The following is an 18,864-nucleotide window of genomic DNA, read 5'->3' on the forward strand; positions in this document are numbered from 1 at the left end:
GTGTTGAAGGGGTAACGTTGTCTTGATCGCTCCCTCCCCCTCCCTTCTTGAGCAGGCCGCGCTCGCGTGCGACGCCCCGCCCACCTCGCCCCACACTTCCCTGCTTTCGCTCAGCGCCTCGGCTGGCAGAAGTACGAGACCGGGAGGGGCCGGCCTGAAGAAAAGATGCAGCGCCGGCCGCGCGCGCGCGCGCATAGGCGGGGGGACACTACGGCGCGTGCGCGGGTTCCGGGGCGCCACGCGCTCTCCTTTCCCCTGCGCCTCCTCCGGGGGGGCCGGCCCCGCCCGGTTGGTTCCCTCCGCTCTCCGCGCGTGCGCCCCGGAATCGCTTCCCTTCCCAGGCCTGGGTTCGCGTCCGCGGACTCCCGCCTCGGCGCGGGGGCTCGGCACGGGGGCTTCACGTGCGCCGGGGCGGCCGCGGAGGCGGAGTCTCAGTCTCGTGGGGTCGCCTTTTCGAGGGCGCAGGTTGGCGGCTTGCGGGAGGCCGCGACCCAGTTTTCATTACTGGCGCAAACTGTTGAGGGGCGTCTCTTTTTTGTCCCCCCCCGGGCGCCGTCGCGCCTGTCTGGAGGCCAGGAGCGTGGGCGCGCAGACAGAGCTGCCGCCCGGAGGTGTTGGCGACGGGCTGGAGCCCTCCTGGCGCAGGAGGAGCGCCGCTGGGCGTCCGGAGCCTGCTTGCTGTCTGCGCCGGCACCGAGCCGCCGCCGCCGGTGGTCTTGGCCGAGGCCGCTCCCGCAGAATTCGCTTTCAGGTTTTACGCTGAAGGTGCTGTTCCTTGAATGAATAGTCCGTGGCGGTAGGGAAGTGGATAGAATGAGGCGGTCCTTCTGCTCCCTCTTTCAGCTTTAACTCACGATTTCTTTTATCTCCTTAGGTCCTTCGTAGTCTTTTAGGCTCCCAAGTCCTTAAAAAAAAAAACAAAACAACAACAACAACAACAACAACAAAAAAAAACCTGACGGGATCCCTGGGTGGCGCAGCGGTTTGGCGCCTGCCTTTGGCCCAGGGCGCGATCCTGGAGACCCGGGATCGAATCCCACGTCGGGCTCCCGGTGCATGGAGCCTGCTTCTCCCTCTGCCTGTGTCTCTGCCTCTCTCTCTCTCTCTCTCTCTCTGTGACTGTCATAAAAAAAAAAAAAAAAAAAAAAACCTGACGTAGATGTCTCCCCTCTGAAGCCTTGTTCTGGGCCCCTTACCTCAGGCGCTCATCTCACTGGACTTGGGCTTTCCTGCCCTGGTCTGTTTTGGGGTGTCCGTGGGTTCCCACACAACCACCCCAAGAACGGCCAGCTGTGGACTACCGGTGTGCTGAAAGAATGAAGGTGTGTTAAGGGAGTAACACTTTGGGTCTAATCTTTTTTTTTTTTTTAAAGATTTTATTTATTTATTCTTGAGAGACCCAGAGAGAAGCAGACACACAGGCAGTGGGAGAAGCAGGCTCCATGCAGGGAGCCGGAGGTGAGACTCAATGCCGGGACTCCAGGGTCACGCCCTGAGCAGAAGGCAGATGCTCAACCCTGAGCCACCGAGGTTCCTAGATGATGGCTGTTTTGTTTTATTTTTTTTTTAAGATTTTATTTATTTATTCATGAGATACACACAGAGAGGGGCAGATACACAAGCAGAGGGAGAAGCAGGCTCCACTCAGGCAGTCCGACGCGGGACTCGATCCCGGGTCCTCAGGGTCACGCCTGGGCGGAAGGCAGGCGCTGAACCGCTGAGCCACCCAGGGATCCCCCAGTTTGGGTTTAATCTTGAGGAACCAGTGCCATGGAGGAAAGACCTAGGCAAGCAATAGGGGCATGTGATATGAGCTGAGGTACTTATTAGGGAAATGGCAAGTGGCCCATTTCGGCTTTAAGCTGTTAAAGAGGAGCAGAGTCTGGAGAACTAGGTTGGTAGTCTTTAGTCAAAGGATAGGCGTGGCCTTTACACTATCCGTTTTGGAGGAGCCACCGAAGTTTTAATTTTTTTTTTATTCATTTATTCATGAGAGACAGAGGCAGAGACACAGGCAAAGGGAGAAGCAGGCTCCACACAGGGAGCCTGATGCGGGATTCGATCCAGTGTCTCCAGAATAACAACCCAGGCCGAAGGCAGGCGCCAAACCGCTGAGCCACCCTGGGATCCCGCCACTGAAGATTTTACAGTGGCAAATGACAGGCTCAAAACTTCTCTAGAGAGATTATCTCCCAAGTGTATTAAGGGTCGGAGTGAGAAAAGAATGGAAAACAAGTTAGTATGCTGCGTGTAGTATTTGTGCAAGAAAGGAGGAAACTTAGAACTAAGTGGCTTAGAGCGGGGGTCTGTAAGCTTTTCTATAAAGGGCCAAACGTTGACATATTAGGCACTATCTTTTATAATTATTCAACTACTTTATAATAAGAAAGCAACCATAGAAGATACTTAAAGAAATAAGCATGGCTGTGTTCCAATAAAACTTTATTTATGGACACTGAAAAATTTTTTAATTTTTTTATTTATTTGTTCATGAGAGACAGAGAGAGAGAGGCAGAGACACAGGCAGAGGGAGAAACAGGCTCCATGCAGGGAGCCCAATGTGGGACTCACGCCAGAGACTCCAGGATCACGCCCTGGGCGGAAGGCAGGTGCTAAACCGCTGAGCCACCCAGAGATCCCCTGGACACTGAAATTTTAGGTGTCATGAAATACTGATTTTTTTCAAGCATTTAAACATGTAAAAATCATTTTTTTTCATCTCTAGAGGTATAGTATATGTGCTGCCGAAGCGAGCACTCATCTCTAGAGGTATAAAAATAGTCTACAGGGCATAGTTTGCTCACCCCTGCTATAAAGGTACATTCTTGAGGCAGAGGGAACAGCATTTTATTGGGGAAAATTAAGTGACCATGTATAATCTAGCCTCCAATCTAGAATACTTTTGGAACTGGAAGGGGGCACTATACACTGGGAGAACAGGATTAAAGTTAGATTGTTCCAGACAAATCGGAGTCATCCTGAGGTTAATGGTTAGAAGCCAAAACTGCTTTAGGACTTGGTAACAGGAAATGCCAATGATGGAAACAGGATACTTGGGAAGATACTGCTTTTGGGGAGAAGATGGATGCTTGTAGCAGTACCAGGTGTTATACAGTTGGGATGACATCAACGGCGGGAAGAAACTACCCCAGAGGCTTCATAGCAGGCTACTCCGTCTGTGTTACTGACCAGAACTGGGTCTGACTATTCCCTGAAACGGTAACTGACAAGGAGCTTGGGACTACCATGACTGGTCAGTGTTTATGTAGCTTTTGGCAGTTTTTATGAAAGATTGTGACATGCGTTGCTGGACACTTAGCATCTCTGGTCTCGTCCCACTAAATGTCAGTAGTACACTCCTGGTATTGGGGCACCAAACAAACCAACTCTCTTCCCATCCCACACACTCCCTAGAAAGATGATGCTAGTTGAGTGGTTAAACCAGTTCGCGTAAGCCAATCAGGTTTCACCTTGGAGCTCAATTATGTATGTGTAGGTTTCTTTTCCCTGATTGATTTGGAGAGAAGGGAGGAATTGAGAGCAGTATTGAAGTTCCGTTGTCAAAACAATAGGATGGAGAATGTTGAGTAGGTGACCAATGTTGTCTGCCACAGAAGTGAAAAGTTAAACATTTTCTTTTATATCCTTGATAAAATAAATATCTCAACTTTTCTACACTTGAAACCCCCCCTCCCCTTTTTTTTAGTTCTCTGAGCAACTTCTTCTAAGGCTCCTGAACTGGTCTAGAAGAGTGTCGTACCCCCACCCCCACCCCAGATAACAGTCTCTCCCAGTAGGATACTCTTTCTTTGAATACTGTAATAACTTTCTGACTGATGGCTTGCTCTGTCTTTTCCTTCTTTATTCCACATGAAGGGACTACCCTGTATACTGATTTCCTTTACTCAGGCACCCTATCTCCAGTGGTGCTCAGCTATTTAAAGGAAACAACTCAGAAATCTCAGTTGGCACTCAAAGTTCTCTATAAATCCACAAATGGCTTCCCTGCCTTCCCCCTCTATAGCAAACCTAACCTACTCTATTTTATTTTATTTTTTATTTTATTTTTTATTTTATTTTATATTATTTTATTATTTTATTTTTTATTTTATTTTATTTTAATTTAATTTTATTTTTTATTTTATTTATTTTATTTTATTTATTTTATTTATTTTATTTTATTTTATTTTATTTTTATTTTATTATTTTATTTTATTTATTTTATTTTATTTTATTTTATTTTATTTTATTTTATTTTATTTTGAGAGGCAGAGACACAGGCAGAGGGAGAAGCAGGCTTCATGCAGGGAGCCCGATGTGGGACTTGATCCTGGATCTCCGAGATCATGACCTGAGCCAAAGGCACATGCTCAACCACTGAGCCACCTGGGCATCCCACCTAATCTACTTTACACATAACTTTTATTGTGTTGATCTATTTCCCATTACAATACCTAGTCTCTGTCCTCCAAATTGCTGAAGTTATTACCCATTCCAAGACTTTACTCTTTCTATTTACTCTGAGAGCACCCTTCTTTTTCCCTTTTCAACCATCCAAGTTCTATTGTCTTTAATTTCCTTCTCTGTTCCAGGCCTGTGACTGTATCATCTCACATTGATCTCTTTCTCTGAATTTCTACAAATTCCTTCCTATACCATCCATTATATTTTATGTTCTTGACTGTTCTTGAAATTCTTTGGATCCCTAGATGCCTCCTTTTGCCTCTGTAGATGTTTCTTTTCTGAGTCTTTCCACCTTCCTTTTCCTCCTTATATCTATCTCTACCTTGCCAAGAGGTCATCTGTAAGCATCTGCCATTCTCTATGTTCTTTTCTTCTCTTTTTTTTGCTCTTTTTTTCTTGACATTTTATCCACTTAGTGATTTACTTGTCATCTCTATGGAGGATGTACCTTTCCAGCCCTGACCTTTCTCTGGTAGATTATAGTACTAGCCACCAAATATTCCATTTCTTTTTCTGCATACATAGTAGACTTGAATTTCCCTATACTTTTAAATTCGATGTGGCCAGTAAAATGTGATTGGAAGTGGTTTGTGTCACTTTCAAGTAAAAGCTTTAAGAATGCACAATTTCTCATACCCTCTTTCCTTTTGGCACAATAAGGGAATGTTTTAGTTATCTATTACTGCATAGCAAAGCACCCCAGTAAGTATTTATAGGGCCTGGTTTGACATGGCTTCCCCAGCCATGTAGAGTAACCGGATTTCTTACATGGTGGTTCAGGACTCTCAGAAGTGCAAAAGCTTCCAGGTCTTGTAAGTCTTAGGCCTAGAAATAACACATTTTATTGGCTAAAGCAGTCACAGGGCCAGTTCAATTTCAAAGGGAGGATAAATAAACTTCACCTCTTGATGGAGATTGGAGAGAAGAGTGACAAAGAATTTGTGGTCTTCTTTAATTTGTCACCCCAACAATATTTCAAATGGTGGCTGCTTCTGTCAATGAGGGTGCTAGCACTGAGCAAAGTGGAAAAGAGCCTTCAGCTAACATACACAGTTGTATGAATGAGAAATACATCTCTGCTGTTCTAAACCACTGAGATATTTGGAGATGTTTGCTAGCAAACAAAGCCTAATCTATAGTAATACAAAAATTGGTACTGGAAGTAGAGCATTGCTGCAGCAAAAGCCTAAAATATGTGGCATTGACATATATGTTACAGATGTTAGTGGTTGGTTGTTAGGCAGCATCCACTTCTGATTCACTTATGAATTTTCCAGCAAATTTAGCTCAGAAATTTGCGCTCAATAAATATTTCTTAAGAGAGCCTGTTTCTTTCCTTTTTTTTTTTTTTTAAAGATTTTATTTATTTATCTGAGAGAGAGATTGAGAGACAGAGCACGAGCGGAGGGGGTGGGGCAGAGGGAGAGGGAGAAACAGCTTCCCCACTGAGCAGGGAGCCCAATGTGGTTCTCCATCCCAAGACCAGGATCATGACCTGAGCCAAAACCCAATGGACTGAGCCACCCAGGCGCCCCAAGAACCTGTGTCTTGTAAATCTGTTCTATTTATTTAGAGGAAAATACTTCTTTCCCACATCAGATATTTCTTGAAGTATGGAGTGAGTGTCACTATCATACTCTCAAAACTCTATTCCAGTGCTACTAGCAAGTTTCCTGATGTGTAAGTTTGGCATGTGCCAAATATCTTCCTCTCCCCTTTCCCATGGAAGTCAGGACTCCCACAGAAAGTGTGCTTTCTACTCTGCTGCTTCATACCAGAAGTTTCCCAGGGGCCTGCCCATGTCAGGGGATATTTGGGGTAACCTTAACAAGATAAGCCCTTTGGGGGAAGGAGAGCTTCAGTTTTGGGAGCTAAGTTCATTGCCAGGGAGTGTCAAAACCTGTTGTTTGAACTTTAATTCATAAGCACATGAAGGTTTAGTGTTGGACATTAATAATTTTAGATTTAACAGGAAGTTAAAACCCGATTACTTTGGGTTGTAACTTAGAAGAACAAGATAATTTAACGGCTGAGCTTTTCATTTCTCCCTGGAAAATTCATATTGGGGAGGGTCAAAATCAAATTGAGCACATCTTTTTGGTTTTTAGTTTCAGTATTTTTATATTATCACTTGATTTTCTCTTAGAACCTCTATAATGTTGAAAAAGGTAGGGGGCCATAATTTGAGATAGCAATAGAACAGGTTGTCAATTATAACCTTGGGTACAGATTAACATTGGAACTAATTTATGATATGTTGTTCTGACCCATTCAGGGTATTCTGGGAACAAAAATCTACACTTTACCAGTGACCCCAGGAGATCCCACAAAAGAGGTGAACTTTGTATTGGAAAAGTGATCTTATGAAGGTGGGAACAGGACTGCCCTGACTGCTGACTTCTTATCCAAGGAGGATAACTATTCCAAGTTGATCTCAGTGGTGGGTAAGCTTAAAGGGTTAAGGCAGTGGTCTTCATACATTTTGCTGACATACCCCCCAAATAATTTTTAGGTTGATATGTAAAATGTTTTTGGCCTAAATTTAGTTGCAAAAGATGTAATTTCTGGTTAAAGTAAATATGAATATTTTAAAATGCAAAGGGTTAAAATGCATTTAATGAAATTAAATTCCATAGAAATTGGATATTTATCATCATTAATTTTTTTACAGAAATTTACATTATTTTTTCTCTTTGAGTTTGTATTTTCATTCTATTTTTCCATAAAAGTTTTAAAAATGTATTTTACATTTAAATATATTTTATTGCTTATTTTATCATTCTTTTCTGCAATAAAAATCTGTTTATAATTTAAACAGGTTTCTATGATCAAAAGATTCTGTCAAAAACTTCTTTTGGATTGAATTATTATTACAATCATTAGTGTACATAATTGATCATAACTACATTATAAATTTTTATACATCATTACGAAAGAGAACTAAAATTTTATTGGAAATATGTCTCTGAACGAAATGGTTAGAGCTCCCCAATTAGTTCATGAATGTAATTTTTTCCTAGGAGACAGATTAGGAAAGGACAGAATAGAACTATTAGGTACAGGAGTTATCAAAAATGACTAAATAATTATTGTTAAATGCATTATTTACAATAGAAAATTATATGTCTAAATCTACATAAAAGATAGCAATGAATAATGAGGTGAGATGATTAACAAGTGATGATGAGTAGTACTGTGAGTAAATCAATATAGATTTACTGTATTCAATAATTGTTAGGTGAAAATTAATGAAAATATTTTCTTCTGTGAGTCTATCAGTGCTCAAGAAAATACATTGACTTAACCTTTGATATGTGTTTCTTTTACATGTTAACATTTATCTGTTGATAGAAATTTGGAATTTTTTGATATTCTTCTCCTTGAAATCATTTGAAATACGTAGCTGAAACACAGAATGAGACTTTACATCAAGTTCTTTCTCATTACTGAGCAGGTATACCTTGTAGCTGACTGGTATTTCCCAGAATGTTTTCCACAAATCATCCGTATTTGAATTCTGAGATAGATATATGAAATCTTGCTGTGAGTTTGGGATCCAGTTGAAGTAGGGCTCAATCTCCTTCAGTATTTCTTTTTTGCTATCTCAACAGTCTTCTTTGGCATTATCAGGCAATGGAAGAGGCAATGGCATTGGACATAATCATAACTCCTGCCATCCCACTCTACAACGTAGAATAAACTCAGAACACTCCAGTAGTGCTTGGGTGGCTCCAATGGGTTTAGCATCTGACTCTTGATTTCAGCTTAGGTCATGATCTCAGGGTTGTGAGATCAAGCCCAATGTCGGGCTCAGTGTGGAGTCGGCCTGGAACTCTGCCTCTCCCTCTTCCTCTGCCCTCCCCCTACGCACACATTCTCCCTCTCTCAAATAATAAAAAAATAAAAAATAAATAAAATAAATAAATAAATAAATAAATAAATAAATAAATAAATAAATAAATAAATAAATAAAATCTTTGGAAGAAAACCTCAGAACACACCAAGACAGACCAAATACCCAATATGAAGCACCATGCTTCTCTCTTAACAAAAGTATATATAAGATAAGGAAAATCAGGAAACCCTCCTATAGGTTTATCATGCCTGGATTAAATTAAATATTGATATCAATATTAGAATTGTTCCTTTGTATGGTGACTCAGAGAGGTTTTGTACATGGAAACATTTGCCGTTGTAAGATCTGGGATGGGTGAGAGGATGCTGGTTTTTTGTAAGTGGGAAAAGAATGATTTTGGAATTGGAAAAATAGAATTGTTATGACATTTCAACCTTAGTCATATTTTAGGCAGCTCAGTTTTAAGAAAGAGTAGGTAAAAGTTGAATAAATGGAATTGATTTCCTAAAAATTAAATGTGTTCTCCTTGGAAAATACTTGTAGAATCCCAGGGTAGACTAACTCCAGTTTGGAGACTACTAAGTTAAGACAATAAAATTGTGTGGGGAGTGTGGTCTAGTTGCAGGGGATTCTGTTAACACTCTTAGCCTCTTGGGTCTCTTGGTGTCTTCCCCATTGGCAGGATTTGCTGGATGGTGAGAAACAGGTGAAAAAGCTCAGCACCTTGGCCAGTCTTAATCTTGGAATGAGGCTGCCAGCAGGAATCATACCTTCTGGTTTGTTTCTTTGTACTGAAGATCTTACAGGGATAAATCTTTGAAGTGGATGAACGGGATAATCTCTCTTGTCCTGCTCTGCTAGTCAGTGACTCAGTGGGATGTATGCCTTGTCCCAGGGTTCAGTGTTGGGAGGCTCATTGGTACTGCCCTGTTCCCAGCATCAGCTTTATCAGTAAGAGTGATAGTTCTCAGCTGTCTATTTTTTTTTTTGCCTGTTTTTCAGTTGGTTCACAACTTGATAGGAAGAGGAGTATGGTTTACCCCTAAAGTCCCCTAATTATTCTCCGTCCTTAACAGTGCTATGACTATTAACACAATAAATGTGTACTGTGAATTTTTCTAAGTTCTTTTAGCCACGAAGTTGTATTCAATCCTGCTTGCTTTTTTTCTAATAATATTTTGTATATAGCTTATATATTTGTGCATAGTAATAAGTGTAATTTGTTTTCAAACTGTTATTTTCTAAGAGACTTTCACTGGACAATATATAAAACATCAGACGAGTTAAGTTCAGGGGAAAAAGAATTGCTCTTTAAGACATACTGTCTTTGGAGTTTCACAGAACATGAATGAATACTTGTAGGGGGTTGACTAAGGGAATCAAGCTTGCCATTCTGTTTCTTCCTGTGCTATAATTTACCTGACCTGCTAAGCCTTAGTTTTAACATTCATAAAACAATGATATGAAGCATAGCCATGATATGAGAAAATAAGATTATAAAGCAAAATAAGAAGTGATAACTAATGGAAGCTCTGGGCATACAAATTTCAAGGAAATGACACTTTTTAAAGGGACACAAACCTATGTTCTGTAAGCACTTGGGTCTTTAGAAATGAGCTATGTTCTAGATTGCAAAAAATATATATATATCAGAAGCTTAAAAGCTTTAGTTTAACACAAAATAAACTTCTTGAATTCTCTACAATAAATTGGTGTGGATAATTCAAATATTGTCACACACTAGCAGAGATTTTGACTGGCTTTGACTTTGTTGTGGTTATAAGGAAATTCTCCAGCAGAACACTGATTTTTAAAAGCAAACAGGTGTAGGAATTTCAGATGAGAAGACCAAACAGATCACAATTTTTTATTCTTCTTTTCCTCTTGCCTCCAACATCTAATTTAACATCAAGTCCTATTGACCTTGTCTCCAGAATATTATCCCAAACCTGACCAACCACGTCTCACCAGATCTTATGCTGCCATCCTTGTACAAGCTATCAGTTGTTCTGATTTGGACCACAACAACAGCCTCTTGTTGTCCACTCTTGCCTTCTTAGAGTTCGTTCTCTGACATTAGCCATTTTTTTTTTTTTTTATTTATTTACGATAGTCATACAGAGAGAGAGAGAGGCAGAGACACAGGCAGAGGGAGAAGCAGGCTCCATGCACCAGGAGCCTGACGTGGGATTCGATCCCGGGTCTCCAGGATCGCGCCCTGGGCCAAAGGCAGGCGCCAAACCGCTGCGCCACCCAGGGATCCCTGACATTAGCCATTTAACAATATAAATCAGATTCTATCACTTTGCTACCTGTACTTCACTAATGTCTTTCTTTTGCATTAGAATAAAATCCATACTCCTTATCATGGCTTATATGATCTATTCTACACCTACCTTCTGGTTGCTCTCATATCACCTTCCTTGCTCATTATGCTTTAGCCATACTAATTTTCTTTGTTTGAATATTCCAAGTTCATTCATATCTTAAAGATTTTGCATTTACTCCTCTTTAGGCCCAGAATTCTCTTCTCTCAGATTTTCTTTTTTAAGATTTTATTTATTTATTCATGACAGATACAGAGAGAGAAGCAGGGACACAGGCAGAAGGAGAAGCAGGCTCCATGCAGGGAGCCTGACGTGGGACTCAATTCCGGGTCTCCAGGATCACGCCCTGGCCTGAAGGCAGGTGCTAAACTGCTGAGCCACCAGGATCCCCGCCCTCAGATTTTCTAATGCCTGACTGAGAAAATTCTCATCACTTAGGACTTAGCTCAAATGTTCACCCCTCAGAGAAGCCTTACCCTGATCATATGTCTAAAGAGCTCTCATTCTCTCTCCCTCAACTTTAATCATTTCTTATCATGCTTAATTTTATTTATAGCATTTGACACTACCTGAAATTATCTCATTTTTACATGTTTATTATCTGTCCCTCTGCTAACCTCCAGGAGAATGTGATTCCATGATGATAGAGCTTGTCTGTCCTATTTCCTGCTGTATTGTCACAGCTTAGAATGAAGATGGCCATTTGGTGGGAGTTATTAAATATTTGCTGAATGAATAAATGAATCAAGGTCCAGATGTAACCAGGAAAGGCCTCCCCAAAAGCTTTCACTGTAGTAATTTGCCATAGTGTAGACTTGTGGACATTCATTTTGAATGCTCAGACATCTACTTTTGCCAATACATAGAGGTTTTTTCCTCTAGGGAAGAACTTAAATTAACCAAGAAGCAGGATTGACATATAAAATCCCTATGCCAGGGATCCCTGGATGGCTCAGTGGTTTAGTGCCTCCCTTCGGCCCAGTGCGTGGTCCTAGAGTCCGGGGATCGAGTCCCACATCAGGCTCCCTGCGTAGAGCCTGCTTCTCTCTCTACCTATGTCTCTGCCTCTCTATCTCCGTGTCTCTCATGAATAAATAAAATCTTTTTAAAAAAATCCCTATGCCAGTTAGTTTTCAGTAAGCAATAAGACTGTCACATGGACCCAGTCTTGCACTGGTATGACCTGTTGAGGATTCTCTGCCTATGGGCCAACATATATAAGATGGGGAATTATTTTTTTAAGATATTATTTATTTATTCATGAGACACACACACATACACAGAGGCAGAGACTTAGACAGAGGTAGAAGCAGGCCCCCCCACAAGGACCCCAGTGTGGGACTCAATCCTGGACCCCGGGATCATGCCCTGAGCTGAAAGCAGATGCTCAACTGCTGAGCCACCCAGGTGTCCCAAGACGGGGAATTAAAGCAGAAACTTTTTGGGAAAACATGGAATGCAAGAAAGTGGATTAAATGGTTTGTATAGTTAAAGATATCCATTTATGTATGTATGTTTGTATGTATTTTATTTATAGATCTCTGTGTTTTGTGTTCTGTGCTAGGTACTGAAGAATCACCATGGAAAAGTATCAAGTACCAGCCCATATGGATTTTCAGTCTAGTTGGCAAGGCAGGCAATAAACAGATAGTTATGAATAAATGTCAAAAGTACTTTTTTTAGGTTAGTTCCAGGGTGGTATGGGAGGACCTAGAAGGGAAACTGAGCCTTGGGAGATTGAGATGAGTTTCTCAGGAAATGGGAGTGTTTTAGCTGAGCTCTGAGGAGTTAGCCAGGCAGAACAGAAATGGCATGGGGGAAGGGCACTGCTGACAGAAGCTGCAGCCTAAGCAAAGGTCTAGAACCTGGAGAAAGCAGAGCTTTCTAAAAACTCCACATAGTTCACTGTGGCTAGAGTGGAGTTTGAGGTTGGAATAGGGTGGGGTGAGAAGGCTGGTGATAAGACCCACGGACGTAGGCTTGGACTTTATCCTGATAAGGAGTAAAAGGGAGCCACATAAAAGTTTTTATTTTGGTGGAGAGGTGGAGTTAGTCTTTCACATTGCTGAAGTACAACCAATACTTTGTGTTCCTTTTTTCTACAGATTTTTCCACAAACATCTAGGTAAAGTCCACACTCCTTTTCCCTGAACACATGACCCTTCCTTTGGTCACCCTCAGCTTTATACCTGCTACTCTCCATTGTGTATTTCGTACTCCAACCTGCCAAACTTCTCAGTTTCTAGATTCACTCCACAATCTTTAATTATGCTTTTGTATCCTCCATTTTTGCTAGCACACTCACCCACCCCACTTCCAACAAGTTATTGGATTATTCTTCCACACTACAAAAGCAATATATATTCTTTGCAACAAGCCAAACAGCACAGAAATGTGCAAAGGAAAAGTTAAAATGTTCTTTTCTCTCACCACCAGATAGACATCCATGTAGTGTGCTCTAAATCTCAACTATATTTAATAAATACTCCAAAATATTTAAAAAGATTTATTTATTTATTTATTTATTTATTTGAGAGAGAGAGAGAGAGAGAGAGAGAGCGAGCTGCCTTGTGTGCGTGAGTGGGGGGAAGCGCAGAGGGAAAGAATCTTCAAGCAGACTCCCTTCTGAGTGCAGAGGCTGATGTGGAGCTTTATCCCACAACTCATAGTATCATAACCTGAGCCAAAACCAAAAGTTGAATGCTTAACCCAACTGAGTCACCCAGGAGCCCCGGTGCTCTAAAATATTTTTAACTAAAATAGATCTATGCTATAAAATGTGTACAGTTCTCACTCCCCAACACCCCCCCCCCCGCCAAATATGGACATCATTCCAATATGGGCTAGATGCCTAGGCTTTATCTCATTTATTCCACAACTACCACATGAGATAGGTACTGTTGGGTAGATGAGGAACTGAGATGTGATCAATTTGCCCTCAGTTTCACACCTAGTGATTGTGGGAGCAGCAATTTGAACTTGGGCAATATGGCTCTTTTTTTTTTTAAAGATTTTAATTAATTATTTGTTTATTTGACACAGAGAGAGTACAAGCAGGTGGAGCTTGCAGACAGGGGGAGTGGCAGGTAGCGGGATGGCAGGCAGGGAAAGAGGGAGAAGCAGCTCCTCACTGAGCAGAGAGCCTGATGTGGGGCTAGGACCCAGGATCCTGGGATCATAACCGGAGCTGAAGGCAGCCACTAACTGACCATCCAGGCACCCTTGGCAATGTGACTCTTGAGTCCACAGTGCTAGCTACTGCCTTCTACTATCTCCCAATAATGCTATTTTTATTTTTTGTAATAACCATACAGTATTTATATGGATGTTCAGAATTTATTCAGTCATTTCCCTACTGGTGAATATTGAGGTTGTTGTGTTTTTTTTGCCACTATTTAAAATGCCTCAATATGTAATTCTCCAAAGTGGGATTTGAGTTCAGAGGGCTCATTCATTCATTCATCCATTCATTTTTAAACAAAATCCAAACAAAAAGCACCATCAGGATAACTGTGAGTGCCTTTGAATCATGACTTTTTAGTTATATAAAGGTTTTAAATAAGCAGCAATTCATTACTATGTACATTGTTAAGACTTTGAATTTTGACAAGCTGAATTTAGCTGAGCTACCTGTAAAATATAGCTTAGCTAATCATTTCTATTTCTCTCCAGAAATGCATATCATTGTACCCCAGTAATCAAGGTGAATATGCTAGTTATTTGCTAGCTTACTTTGTTTTGGAAACAAATATGTCCAATCTTATTCAATAATTATATAACACATGTCAGCACTTCAAAAAGCAATGACTGGGACTAGTATTCAGCATGGTGATTTATTCAGAGGTTGTTCCTTATATGGATTTTTTTTTCTCCTGACTTACATTTCTTCAGCTTACATTTTAGTGTTTCATTATGTCACATAGTAAAAAGTGCTCCCTAGATGACAGTTGATAATAAGTTATTACTGTTGTTTTGAGTACATTTATTTTTCTTGCTTTATTGAATGTTCTTCCCCTGTAGAGAGCAACCTGGAAGGTTTTATTTTCATTTAGCTTTATATATGTTTTCAAATAAGAAAATTAAATCCTGTTGTTTTCATAAATGACTATCATCAACTCTGAGTTATTTTCTTGTTGATAAAGAATAACCCAGATAGAAGTGCTAAAGGGTATAGCGATGGCTTGCCTTATTATTTTAGAAAATATTGGCCATCAATTAATACTGCAACTTGGCAGATGTCTTCCTGCTCATCTCAGGCAATAAATTTGAAATGGCACAAATAAAAAATTCATATTATTATAATCAGTTTGTTCCAAAACTTTGAACATCCTCACCATGAATAACATTATGTGCTACATTTTTTAACCTACAGGCTACCATGGAAAAACAACTATAAGAAGGTTTTGTTGTCTAGATTTAATATTGAACATTTTTTACATTATCTGAGCTTGTGCACCAAAAATGCAAGACAGGGCTGGAAGTAGGGCAGTGAGGCACTAATTTCATACTCAGAATTTAAGAGAGTGTCAAATAACTCTGTAACCAGGTATATCATATTTTAGTGCAATATTTTTAAAGTAAAAATTAAGGCCAAAAATGTCAAAAGTTTAAGTAAAGATCAAAAGAGATCTACATCCTGCTATTTTGGGGAACTTCTCTGACTACAGGGGGAAAAATAAGTGGGGAAAGAGAGAATCTTGCTATTCTTTGATTTAGAGACAAAATGGGTCTAAACTTAATACCCCCAGCTCATAGCATCAGTAGATTAGCATTATTTTAGTCAACATGGTAACTTTAATGAATTGAAATCATTACCTCCTATCATCTGTATTTACTGTATGTAACTTAAGTGTCATTATCTTACCCATGAATTTGTTTAAAGTAATGCACCACTTGGAAAGCTGAATGGAAGTTAACAAAGAAATCCAGTTGACCCTTGAACAGCACAGGTCTGAACTGCATGGTTCCACTTACACACGGATTTTTGGGGTATATTTATTTTTATTATACACAGCCAAATTATGATTCAAGGATTACAAATGTAGCATTTGTACACCTCCAAGGAATGTGGGATATTATCTGTTTCCCTATATCTTTACTAATCCTGATGTACTGATATTTTTAGCTTTTTAGGGTTTTTTGATGTTTCCTACTGCAGGTGAGGTTGAGAATTTTTCCATATGTTTTTGAGATACTTGCATTTCCTGTTCTATGAACTGTCTGTTCATTTCCTCCTCTGTGCATTTTTTGTTGTTGTTGGATTGCATGTCCTTTTTTTTTAAGATTTTATTTATTCATGAGACACAGAAAGAGAGAGAGAGAGAGAGAGAGAGAGAGAAAGGCAGAGGGAGAAGCAGGAGCCCGATGTGAGACTCGATCCTCCATGGAAGGAGCCCGACGTGGGATTCGATCCTGGGACTCCAGGATCACACCCTAGGCGGAAGGCGGCACTATACTGCTGAGCCTCCCAGGGATCCCCAGATTGCATGTCCTTGATCATTTTTTGGTAGGGAGATGTTTATGGCATAGAAATATTAACCTCTTTTCTAACATGTTTACTAGTCTTGATTTTTTTTAAGGCATCCTTTACCTTATAGAAATGTTTAATTTTTTATGGGGTTAAATCTGTTAGTCTTTCCCTTCATGGCTTTTGGGCTTCCTGAAATTGACAAGTTTTAGGCATCTCTTTTCATTAAAGATTGGGACAGCTGGCCAAGAGTCTTTGGAGAGTGCTTAATGGGCTTTGATAAATTTTGTCTCAGGCTCTTATACTTGTGCTGCTACCTCTCTATCCCCTTCTGAGGGATCTGTTCTTTTTAAAGATTTGTTATTACATTCAAGCAAAGCCTTTCTGGCCTAGGAGTCATTTGTCATTTTTAAAAATGTGTTTGCATATCTTTGCTCTGATTCACTATGTGCTGATTCTCTTTTTCTCTCATTGTTTTAAGAAGTAATCACCATGTGGTCTTCTACTTTATGCTTTATGTTTGGGCCATATTCTGTCTCATGAGTTGTTAAGCTTTTTAAAGGCAGTGTAGAGGGAAGACATGCCCTTGATTTGATGTAAGATTTGTGGATGGTGAAGATAAATTGATAATGGGGAGGTTGTGGGCTTGAGAGTGAGTTTGACTCTGTCTTTTATGATGGCTGTATAAATCTGGGATGTTGTTATAAGCCTCAGAGGCTTTTTCTATAAAATGGAAGTGATAATAATACTACTCTGAGGCTATTTTTTGACAGTGCAAGAAAGGCCTCTAAAAATTAAGATGTTTCTTTTTTTGGTCATATTTCAAAAATATTTTAATGAGGTCAGGTCTTCATAAATTACTTTGGTACCCCTTTTGGCAAAACAAACTTTCATTTGCTGTCAGCCCATAAAAGAAGGATAAAATTTCTTGGCCTTAAAGACTAGAATCCTTTACAGAACATCTGGAATAAACTGCCTATATTTCAGGGGATCCCTGGGTGGCGCAGCGGTTTGGCGCCTGCCTTTGGCCCAGGGCGCGATCCTGGAGACCCGGGATCGAATTCCACATCGGGCTTCCGGTGCATGGAGCCTGCTTCTCCCTCCGCCTGTGTCTCTGCCTCTCTCTCTCTCTGTGACTATCATAAATAAATAAAAATTAAAAAAGAAGTATAGATTGTTTAAAAAAAATAAATAAATAAACTGCCTATATTTCATTATTGAAAAGAGAAACTTTTAAACTCTTAGTGGAAGTTAAATTTGAGACCATGTTACACAAACCATGGCGTAGGACCAAAGATCCAAGATAGAGCATGTGTGGTTAAACGGGGGTGGACACTAGGGAAAAGAGCCTGTCCTGCATTTTGATGGATTTCAAAATGTACACAGAATTTGTTCCAAGTCTTCATTAATGGGCTCATAGAAAAGAAAGTTATAGGACTGCCTGGGTAGCTCGGTTAGTTAAGCATTTAACTCTTGATTTCAGCTGAGGTCATGATCTCAGAGTTGTGAGATTGAACCCCACATTGGGCTCTGTGCTGGGTGTGGAGCCTGCTTAAGATTCTTTCTCTTCCTCTCCATCTACCCCCCCCCCAAAAAAAAGAAAAGAAAGTTATCACCCATGCCAGTCCCTTGCTCTCAAGCTGGTGATCACACCAGTTTGGGAAGGCAATTTGTTGAATTGCTCAACTGATAGTATTCCTGGTTGGTAATTAATTTCAGAGGATTTGGGGCTTAGTATGGGGGCTGAAAAGCTAAATAGGAGAAGTAAGTCTCAGGAGAACTTCATGCCTGACCCAGTGTAATGTTCTGCTTTATTCTTGGCTCCCACATCCACATTTGAGTCAACATAGACCTGCTCTGAGGTCTGGATCCAAGGGGAAAGAGGACTGACTAAACGAGCTCCTAGCTTCAAACTAGGAGCTTCTTATTGTCCTTCAAGCTCAGGCCTTGAAGGGTTCAGACTTTATTTTTTTAAAAAGATATTATTTATTTATTCATGAGACACAGAGAGAGAGAGAGACAGAGACAGAGACATAGACAGAGACACAGGCAGAGAGAGAAGCAGGCTCCATGCAGGAAGCCCGACATGGGACTCGATTCCAGGTCTCCATTGGGACCTGGGCTGAAGGCAGTGCTAAACCGCTGAGCCACCCGGGCTGCCCCAGGGTTCAGACTTTATACAGGAAGTCAAAGCAACTAATAATGTATTTGAATGCCATGTTAAGAGATTGGGATGATGAATGTGTATGTATGAGAGAGATAGAAAGAGGAGGGGTAAAAGAGAGGGAGAAGTGGGTGTAGAAGTAAGGCAGGGTTCTTGCTCTTAAGTAGCAGAGTTAGCAAACTCTAACTCAAATGCCTAAGAGGCCAGGCACATTAAGTTAGTCAAGTGGTTTTGCACCTGTAGGGAAAACAACAGTGTAAGTATGGTGAATGACAAGAGATACTTGTTGTATCATTGACAATAGGAAGTGATGGGGGCTCTAGCAAACTGGACTGTGCATCTCTATTCACCAGGAGCAACCCATACAATGATCTAGCACAGTAATTCTCAAAGTAGGGACCTTGGACCAGCAGCATCAGAACTGCCTGGAAACTTGTTAGAAATGCAGGTTTTCAGGGTATCCCAGACCTACAGAATCAGAAAGTTATAGGGCCGCTCTGAAGGTGGAGTCCTGGGGGATCCCTGGATGGCACAGTGGTTTGGCACCTGCCTTTGGCCCAGGGCGCGATCCTGGAGACCCGGGATC

At 40.8% G+C, this 18,864-nt stretch overlaps 1 protein-coding gene across 1 annotated transcript in view; it reads left to right on the forward strand.

Annotated features, from left to right (window-relative positions):
• Positions 1-165: 165 nt before the first annotated feature.
• Positions 166-18,864, forward strand: part of LOC129504333 (importin subunit alpha-8-like) — a 98,467-nt gene continuing 79,768 nt past the window's right edge. The window contains exons 1-3 of the mRNA XM_055316977.1: positions 166-509; positions 572-765; positions 6,740-6,799. Coding sequence (XP_055172952.1) covers positions 166-509; positions 572-765; positions 6,740-6,799 — 598 coding nt within the window. The remainder of the gene's footprint in view (positions 510-571; positions 766-6,739; positions 6,800-18,864) is intronic.

Source organism: Nyctereutes procyonoides, unplaced genomic scaffold, assembly GCF_905146905.1.
Source record: "Nyctereutes procyonoides isolate TBG_1078 unplaced genomic scaffold, NYPRO_anot_genome, whole genome shotgun sequence".
NCBI classification, from domain to species: domain Eukaryota; kingdom Metazoa; phylum Chordata; class Mammalia; order Carnivora; family Canidae; genus Nyctereutes; species Nyctereutes procyonoides.